Source organism: Arachis duranensis, chromosome 2 (assembly GCF_000817695.3).
Source record: "Arachis duranensis cultivar V14167 chromosome 2, aradu.V14167.gnm2.J7QH, whole genome shotgun sequence".
NCBI classification, from domain to species: Eukaryota; Viridiplantae; Streptophyta; class Magnoliopsida; order Fabales; family Fabaceae; genus Arachis; species Arachis duranensis.
Window position 1 is genome coordinate 7,166,534 of NC_029773.3, and position 10,942 is coordinate 7,177,475.

A 10,942-nucleotide genomic window follows, 5' to 3' on the forward strand; every position below is an offset into this window, starting at 1 on the left:
GCTCTCTGCCATCGTGAATTCTTCAATCTTCAGTTATTTAGTTTATTTTTTTATTCATAATAATTCTGAATTGCTATATTTTACTATTCTGAATTCTGAATTTCGGTTACTAAGTAGAATTTTGATTTTGGTTGATATAATTGTCAAAAACAATAATAAATTTAATTTTAGAATCTGGATTTTGATGGCTGAGATTTTATTTTGCTGTATGTAATTTGTAATTTGCATATTTATAATTTAGATGGAACAACCACAGTGATCAACAGCCACAAGATAGTGTGGTCCAAGAATCTCAAAGGAGATTTCAGAATCTTGTTTGAAATAATGTTGCTATTTTTTTATTTTCTGATATTGTGAGTTAATTTTATTAATGTTTTTTTTGTTGTATGTTAAAGATAGAACTACTTATTTTGTTAGTTTTTAGTTGTATGATGGGTTAATAGATAATGTTGTCCAAGAATTTCAAGGGGAGTTTGAAAACCTTGTTTGAAATAATGTTGTTGCTAATTTTCTGAAATAATATTGTTATTTTTTGATTTTGAGTTAATTTTATTAATAGTTTTTTGTTGTATGTTGAAGATGGAGCTACTGATTTTCGTTCATTTTTTGTTGCATGTTGGATTAGGTGAAATTGTAATTTTTAAATTTTATTAGATTAAAAATTATTAAATTTAAATATTTAAAATTATATATTAAACTTTTAATAATTTTATTTAATATTTCATTAAATTGGTTGAACTCCAGTTGAACCATTAAACCAGTAAACCAGTCACTTCACCGATTCATTGATCGATCCGGTTTTCGCAACCTTGCTTAAAATAGAAAAACAAATATTCGACTAATCTTTTATAATCTATTATATAAAATAAGAAGAGTAAAGCTCTACATTCAAACAAAATACTTAACCAAATTTAATCAAATTGTTATAACCGCTTTTTAAATTATGTACATTTTCCTTCTCCTTCTTCTTCTTCTTTTGTTTTCTTCTCCTTCTCTTTTCCCTTCTCCTTCTCCTCCTCCCCTTTCTCTTCTTCTTCTTCCTATTAACATCTCAGCTGTTGTTTTTTTTTTCCTTCTTTTTTCTTTTTTTCGTTATTGTCGTCACCACCACCATCACTATCTTCTCCCCCTTCTTCCCTTTTTTCATTTAATTTCTTCTTTTCATTCGTTTTCCTCCCCCTCATTCTCTATTATTATCATCATCATTATCATTAAATCGTCATCTTTTTTATTGTTATCGTCATTATTATTATCATTATCGTTGTGATATTAATGACGTTGTCTGATCCAAAATTAATTTGGATGTGTTTCTGTTCATGATTCAATCTTGTTTGCGTGCTTATTTTCGAACTGAGTTTGCGTGTCGCAATCATTAAGAAATTTCGGTGTAAAAATTTAGTAATTTATGTGTATTTGTTAGAAAATTTCGATATATTTTTATTCTAATAAGCTCTACATAATTCAAAACTCAGCTTAACGATGAGGGGTCCAACCCTTCCTTCTTCAAGGTAAGGGAGAATATTATCTACAATCCGACTAAAAAGCACACAATTTATTTAATTATTCCTGCACATTAACTTGCTAATAAGATGTCGCAGTACTAAAGTGTTAACTATTCCATAACTACTTGCGTTAGGCCATAATAAATTACTATAGGTCTTACAAATGCTTCTTCTTCTTCTTTTCCATCGTCATCATCTTTTTTTTAATTTATCTTTTTTTTTTCTTATTTTACCTTCTCAAGTTTCTTCTTGTTAACTCTCTTAATAAGAATAAAAACAATGAACCTACGTTCATTCAACTAAAAGAAAGAAATAAATAAAGAAAAAAGAAGAAGAAGAAAATGCAGCATTAAAGAAGATATTTTTATACTTTTGTAACAAAGTTTTGGTGTAAAAACAAAGAAATTTATGTGTATTTGTTAAGAAATTTGTGTGTATTTTTATTATGATAAATTCTGCATAATTCAAAACTCTTCCTCTTCCTCTTTTTCATATTCGGCTTCTTCTTCTTCATCATCTTCTTATTATTTTATTTTCTTATAATTCTTTTTTGTTTTACTTTTTTAAGAGGAATAAAATAAAAAAAGAAAAAAATTAATGCTGCAAAAATTACTAGAAAGAAAAGGAGAAAAAAAACACAACAACAACAGTAATAAAAGAACGATGATGGAGAGAAAACACGCGAAGAAGAAGGAAGAATACGAAGAAGAAGAGAGAATAACGCGAAAAAGAAGAAAGAATGCGAAGACAAAAAAAAATATGTTTACTTTAGTGAAGTATGCATGTGTACACACTGCGTGTAATGAAAGTAGTTTTTGTTGAGTTTAAACTAATTTAATTAAATTTATTTGCCAAAAAAAATTAGATGTATAACAAAACTGAAATAAAAATATAAAAGGAAATTTTTTTTAATATTGGGTTCAAATAGATGTAATCTCCTAAAATGACCCGTGTGTTGTACTAAATGGTGGGGCGTCGTAATTTTAATTTTTTAAATTTGTTAAAATAACAAAATGGCGATGCGTTTTCTATTTTAATAATTTAAAAAATATATATAGAAACGGTGTATTTTAATAATTTTAAAAATTTCAAAAAATATTTTTTAGGCAAAACGTTAATGACGTTGTATCTTATGAAAAGTTAAAAAAAAAATTCTACAGCAGAATAAAATTCACCTAAAATCAAATAGAGAATGTATAGGATAGTATTTTTATTGAAATCTGGTAAGCACTTATTCATCAAAAATAAATTGAGTGATCTTACATTGTTAGATATTATTTCACATTATTAAAAATATTGATGATAACTAATTGATGGCTATACATTACAAATTCTGCTAGTCTTTTAGTATTCTTCAACCAAATAACCTGGTGTAATGTATATTTTTGACCAATATTAAAAAAATTAACCTATAAGAGATAGTTTAAATTTTATTTTTCAAAATATCTTTCGTCAAATATAATTTATAAAAAGATATTTTATTAATTTAAAAAATTAGACATGTGATCTCTTGATTTTAGGTAATATATATTTTTTTAATTAATCTTAAATAATTAATTATTATTCACATTTAACTTATAAACAACGATTATAATATATACGTTAATACCTATCAATATATTTTTTCTTAATAAAAAATCAACAAGAGCTTAATTAATTATTTTCTAATATACAAACCCACTCACAAATTTGTGTAAACGTTGAAAATTAATTAAAAATTTAGTAAAATTATGAAAAATCAGAATAATTAAGTCTTATTATAATTATAATTAAAGTAAAAACTTAAGTACAATCGATTTTATATGAAGTTGATAATCGAAAATTTTTAAATAATTTAACTAATTTAACTAACTTTTTATTTAAAAATTTTTCGTTATTGAACCGGACGAATTTTCCCCTTATAATTCACCTTATAATTAGTTACTTCACATATTATTGCAGTGACAGTAATCTCTAGCAGTAGGGATAGCACTGCTAGCACCTAAAAGATGGTGTGCCGCAGATCAGAGATGAGTAGAAAATAGAAACACTATTGTTGGGTAAGAGCCACACACCTGTCACGTGTCACATCATGAGTAGGTTCCACCCTCATAAGTGCAAATGGAGCAAAGATAAACTCGAATATCATCAACTCAGAACATGGCTCTTGTAAGTAGTCTTCCTTCCCAACAACACAAAAGGACAAATTAGAAACGTGATTTTCTTTATCTAATCATTTGATTGAATTGATTTTGTTATAGTAAATCAACATATAAATTATGTGATCGATTATTAGTTATAACTCGACTTGATTGTTCATGATTAGTTATCATTCGACTTTAATTTTATGTTTATTTTAATTTATAATTACTTATTATTGTCTTTTAACGATCAAATGATTATATTCATCAATTTAACGTCTATATAAGACATTTTTTATTTCTCAACAAAGAGAATGTTCATCAAAATTTTCAAATTACATCTTATATTTTATATTTTTTATATTTTTATTTTTAACATTTTATATTTATAAAATTATTATTTCTTTTAAACATTTAATTGAATATTGAAGTATCTTTTGTAAATGCGACCCTACTCTTTTTTTTGGTACGTTCATAGACATCTAACAAAAAATAATTGAAAACTGAAATAGAAAATTGAAAACTTATTCAATGTCAAAGTTCTATGTTGTTAAAGTGAGTATTATATAGCATTGCTAGTTAGCTGATGCATTCAATTCGTACAAATATAACTGAATCCATCCTGCGAGGCACATTGGTACATATATACGCTTTAAACTAAATTTGATTTAGAAGTTATAGTTGGCGTTACCGTTAACGTTACCACCGTACTAATTAATAGGGAGTGGGAAAATTGAGAGACATGGGTGGATTTGGTTTCTTTTAATGAGACATACATGCATTCACTCGCTCATTCAAGACTCATCAACACTTATTGTGGGGGACCATTATTTTTGTTTGACTATTTCCTCCTATTATTATACTATACTTGCATGCATTCGATTATATTATATAGACAAAAAGGAACCTGACTACCTATATAATATACGTACTAGTCATGTACTCACATGTATACGATTTTATTTACACTACATATCACACACACGCAAATATAATATGTATATTGAAGAACCATACGATTAAACAAAAACAAAGAACATTAAAAGAGTAAAAAGACGAAATTAGAGTTAAGTTGCAGGAAATAAGCTAAGTTTCATCATTATCTTAGCTGTCCACATGAAATGCATTCCTCAACTCTGAGACGAATGGGGATACTTCTCTAAAGATATTTTTATGTGAAGATTATATTTTAATGGTTTAATTAAATATGTCAAATTATTTAACGACTTACAATATCATTTTTATATATAAACATTTTCATAGACTCTGATTTATTTCCTGACATTATATATATGGAATAAAGGTGGAATATCGATAATATTAAGAAAAAAAATAGTCAAAATTGGTTTTATTAATATTTATTAATTGTTGTTAGCATTAATGAATATCAAATAAAACAAATTCGATTTATTTTTGGCTAATCTTTTTTGTTATTAAATATTTTCGAATGAATATATCAATATATATGGAATATGGAGTAAGGAACACACATTCATCATCATCAATTCATGGTAAGATCAGAATTGAAGTAGTAGTTTTTCCTGCAAACATGTGATGGCATGGTAGTGCTGCTTGTCACAGTTGTTGTTGTACACACATGCATACATATGTAGTTACACATTGCTTAAATACGAACCTAATAATAAGGTTAATCAGTAATGAAGTATAATGAGCTGCAGCACATGTTACTTGGATTCTAAGTAATACAAGTTTATGGAGTTAGTTAACTAAGCTGTAAATGTAGTTAGGATTGCAACGGTTTTTCCTCTCTTTTTCTTGATCACTCTCACTATATAGGTCTAGGTGCTATAGAATGTAACTAAGTCCAATAGGAATAACACTTCTGCATAACCTTCTCTTTCTCGAGTATTCTGTTCTTTCTGCATTACTACTGTCTCACAAATTTTGTGAATCAGGGAGTAATTAGTAAATCAGTATTATAAGTTATTATGGGAATATATATATATAGATATAAATATAGCACTACACAATTGTAATAGACATATATATATTGATCTGACCCTGAAATTAACGGGAGTTTTTCATTCTAACCCGTCTCTTAAGTTGGTAACCAAACATTTTGGATAATGACCGTGCGTTCACTTACTTGCTAAGTCATCTCTATAAAAAACAATCATGAAATAGCTCATCCAAAACTTTAAGTTAAAGAGACAACATAAATCGTTATATCATCAATATTTCTCTTTAAATAAGAACTTCGGTTAGATTTGTTTGATTTTTTGTATAGTATAGATATTCTTCTTTTCTTTTATGCTATTTTTTTTAAAGATTTATCAAGGATTGAACTTTAGCCTTTTTAGATATGAGTTTTGAAACTATGTCATAAAATAACTCATCCCAAAAATTTAAACTAAGATGAAATAACATGGATAATAATATCTCTAACAGACATCTAAATTTTATAAGATATGCTTTTGAATCCTATTTATTTTTGATACTTGAAATACGCATATTGATTTGAATGTCAAAATGTCTTTCTCAAGTTGTCGAAATATAACTCATCCATCGAAAAAAGATGAACTTTGCTTCATCAAGAATGAGATATACCACAAAATGCTATACAGCATAAGAACACATTCTCTCGTCAAAGGTGTTGTAGCTCCATCATCTTCCTGATTTTATTCAGTACATTATTTTCAACTTTTCTTCTTCATATTGTTACAACCTTAAATTAAATGCTAAATTCAATTCCCTAATTCTTCTTTAATTCTTTGTTCTTCAAAATCTACTCCCAATAATTCTATTGTTTATTATGTATGTTGATGAGAGGTTTTGTAATGGAGAAACCAATGGCAAAAGCAATTATTTTTCATAAAATTACTTATTTCAAAAAGTAAAATTAATAGAAAAAGATACAAAATAATTATATTTCTAAGATATTTTTTTATGCAATTTTTTTTATTTTAAGTGTCAATATTATAAAGTTTTTTTTCCTCTTTATGTTTTTCTGCGTTAAATATTTTTTAAAAAAAAATATTTTACTCAATAAGTCAATACGATTGTGGTAGCAGGGAACTTCTGCAAGCAACTAACTCTGTGATATGTATATTAATGTTAGCTCAAATTAAAGTAGTAATGCCTTTAAGATCAGAAGACTATATTATGATTATTAAGTGCGGAAAAGAGTAAAACCAACTCATAATCCATTCTGAATTCAACTCGTGAACATACAGTTATATAAGTTGAGTTTATCAGCGTCTAAAGTCAAACGTGTGCCTGAATTTAAATTTACTTATTAAATAAGTTAAATTTAAATTTGAGTGAGCGGAATTTATTGATTTAGCTCTTCTGAAATTAACTTACTTCTAGTCCTAATTATGATCTAATTATTATGTGAATTTTGTTGTTTTAAATAAATATTATTTTTATTGTTGTTCACGTACGCTGGAAGGCACAAAATTAAAGAGAGATGGATTGTCGCATTTTGGCTTTTGTGATTTTTGAGAGAGACTACTTTGAGTAAAGAATACGTTTAAGATGAGATGTGGCAGAGAAGAGGATTGAATATCAGACTGAGCCAACAACCACCAATAATGATGGAATGTAACTACTAATTTGTTGAAGCAGTATTGTGTGTGTGGTTTCCCCTTCTTCAAGCTAAGCTAAGAGGATAACAACTTCATGTTGAGCTAGCTAGTAGTCTTCTCAGTGTAGTAGTAGTGTCTGTTACATCACATCTTTATTTCTTTATTCTTGAAACAGTAGTTATATATATGCAAGATCGGCCTACCTCAACTTCTCCCATAGTTGCTCTCTTCTTTAAGTTACTTCATAAATATATAATGCATACAATTCGAAAGATGACACCATTTTGTCACTCATATATATATATATATATATAAAGTAATTAAAAAGACTCTAAATAGTTATTAATACTGAAATATTATTGAAAACTGTTTGTTATGATACCTAAAATTTGATATTTAATTATCAATAAGATTAAATAATTAATATTTAATTTGGTAAAAGTAAGACATAAAGTAGAAGATAGTAGATACCGTGAAATTGCTTTATTGGAAAGCTTTTTCCAAAAAATAAATAAATAAATTATTTGAACAAATTTCATATCTAACAGTAAGTAGTCCTCCTGTAAACATACATACATTTTGAAAAGTAATAGATAAAACATGATACTACTAGCCAAGATATGCAGAATTGGATAAATGAAGATCTACATATATGATTAACTAACTAATTAACTAACTAAATTAGGATTAGTTAAGATACATGCATCATGCATCATGCATGCAGGTTTGTTGATGAGAAAGCTTAGCTTGAGTGTATATATATATATGTATTGGTTTGTTCATATGAAAGGTTGTTTGAATGCATTAATTGCCCATCTAACAATATCATGTTGCATAGACGCACATTCTCGTTCTTCTTCTTCATTACGACTACTCTTGTCCTCATGACATTCACATCATCACATTCACTTGCGCATTCTATTGCCATCTCTTCAAGATCAATGGCAGACATGGAAAGGTTCAGCAATGCTGGGAGAGGCAGCAACATCACCGGAATATCAGAGTTCAAGAGATATCTATGGCGTTTCGGGTACCTCGACCATAATGTTAATACCACATGTAATTGTTTCAGCGACGAGTTTGACGCCATGTTAGAATCTGCTCTCGTTAGATACCAACGCAAGCTTGGACTCCAAGTCACTGGCAAGCTCGATTCCATCACCATTTCTGAGATGATCACACCGAGATGCGGAGTTCCAGACAGTAATGATCACACTCACACACACACACACATGCACTCCGCAAAGAACTTCGTGTATTTTCCGGGGAAGCCACGGTGGTCGGGTCCAATGCCGACGACACTCACCTACGCTTTCTCCCCTGAATACACCATCCACACCTTGACCCTTCGCCAGATCCGGAGAGCGTTCCGACGCGCCTTCACGCGCTGGTCTAACGTCATTCCTCTCACATTTGTGGAATCAGACGACTACGGTTTTGCTGAGATCAAGATAGGGTTTTACAGCGGCGACCACGGCGATGGCGAGGCTTTCGACGGGGTTCTTGGAGTGCTGGCGCATTCATTCTCGCCGGAGAGCGGGCGGCTACACCTGGATGCGGCGGAGACGTGGGCAGTGGACTTCGGGGAGAGTTGGTCGGAGGTAGCGGTGGATTTGGAGTCCGTGGCAACGCACGAGATTGGACACGTGCTTGGTCTGTCTCACAGTTCGGTTAGAGAGGCAGTTATGTATCCCAGCTTGAGGCCGAGAGAGAAGAGATATCGTCTCCATATTGATGACGTCATGGGAGTCCAATCTCTTTATGGCTCCAACCCTCATTTCAGATCTTCTGATATCTCGTCGCTTCAATCTGCTATCTCCGCAAATCATGCTCCTCCTCGCTTTCCACCATTCAGTATTCTTCTCTCTTGTGCATACCTTTTGTCTTTCTTTATAATTTTTTCCAGGTAAAACCTCACGTGCATCTTTTCTTTAAACATTAACTTCAGGCAAAGACAATTGAGTTTCAAATTTTTTTTATTTTTCTCTTTTCGGTTTTTAGTCTGCTATTCGGTTGCATGGCTTATTGGCTTGTGAGTTACACATTCGAAGATATGTGTACACAAAATTTATACACAATTGTAGTACAAAACATTTTTTCTTATTATATTACAAAAACTCAATTATTAAATAATATATCACATATCAGCTAAAGCTAAAGTTGATTCAAATATAAAAAATGTTAGTTGACTCAATTTTATACATGTATGTCTTATCTTTAGAAGTAAAAATATCAGAAAATGTACACCAAAATTGATGGTACAAACAATTATACTAGTGTTTGGCTTCCTAGTATGCATACATGGAGTCTAAAACAGAGTTAAGAACGAAAATGGATAAGGTAGTACTAAAGAACTGAATTTGTAGTATATAAAATTGATAACAGAAGATGAGTCGAACAGAAATTAAAGAGAGACAGAATGAAAGGTGGGTTCATCTATTAGTAGTGGTGGGTGTAACATCATGGTCAAGGTCAACAACGTGATGATGAAGAATGAAGATTGAGGAATGGTATGACAGACCGCACGACCGCGAACCAAATACATTCAATTCAAATACATAATAATTGTTAGCTCTGAAAATGAACCATTCGGCACATCAGATAGAGCAGGTCGGGAGCAGCAGTATAACTGAGCATCTCTGAATCAATAGAGGAATTCTTCCCCCCATACTCTACTCATGAAAGCACCAAACTAAACATATCTATATTATATAAAAAAAATTTTAAATATACCTGAAACAGTATTTTAATAAATTTTTACTGTTCATTCCAATTAATATATATTATATTTTTTATTATTAATATATATTATATTTTTTATTATTAAAATTATTGACTAAATTTTAATAAAAATATTAGTCTAATTTTTTTATATAATTATTAATTCTTGTGACTCTAACTTACAATGATATATTGATTATTTTTTGTTGTTCATATTATTACAAATGAACTGACCATTCGAGCAATCAAAATTACTTAAGAGATGTTGATTATAATGAGATAACAAACATGCTTAATAGTTAGGGCAATTCTATGGTATTAAATTTTTTTTCTTAAATTATCTATATGAAAGTTAAAAGATGAAGTCTACTCCTCTTATTGAGAATAACTCAAATCCTAAAAGTAGCTTATAAGATGAAAATAAAATACCTTACATTTAGAAACTATCTAAAATCTTATTGATTGACACCAGTAATATATACATTGCAACAGATGTACCGTAACACACACATATGCATGCTTTGTAATGATGATCTCTGATTTATGTAGAGGATACAAGCACGTGACTTGAGGGAGCATCAGTTCTCAGCAACACGCTAACGAGGATGAAAAATATAATAGTAAATATTGGTTCGTGCAATAATCACAGAGGCATGGGTGGGGAACAAAATAAAAAGATTAGAGATGACAATAAGAGCATATGTCGAAAGGATGAGCATGCACGTGTATATGTGGAGCGAAATCTGAGTTCAACGTGTTAAGTGTATGCTTATATACATCTTAAAGTTTACATCATTCACAAGATATATAGATATATGGGGAACACGTAAAGTGGGCGTGGGTCATCTTCTTAGAACGCAAAATATTATCTTTCGTTCCTTTACTACACACCGCATGCATTGGCGGGTCTTAACTTTTCTTACCACAACCAGCTGGCGTGTTATGAAACAATTTTTTTTTACTTAAATGGATAAAAAAATATATTATCAATTAAAAATTTTAGATATTTATTAAAATTTATTATTTTTTATCATTAATTAATCATCAATAT

The 10,942-nt window shown here is 29.5% G+C and overlaps 1 protein-coding gene across 1 annotated transcript; it reads left to right on the forward strand.

Moving 5' to 3' along the window:
* Window positions 1–7,977: 7,977 nt before the first annotated feature.
* On the forward strand, window positions 7,978–10,496 carry LOC107473293 (metalloendoproteinase 4-MMP-like). Its single transcript, XM_016092845.3, has 2 exons — window positions 7,978–9,076; window positions 10,441–10,496. The coding sequence occupies exons 1-2, from the start codon at window positions 7,998–8,000 to the stop codon at window positions 10,460–10,462; spliced, it is 1,101 nt and encodes a 366-aa protein (XP_015948331.2). The 5' UTR covers window positions 7,978–7,997; the 3' UTR covers window positions 10,463–10,496.
* The last annotated feature ends 446 nt before the right edge of the window (window positions 10,497–10,942 follow it).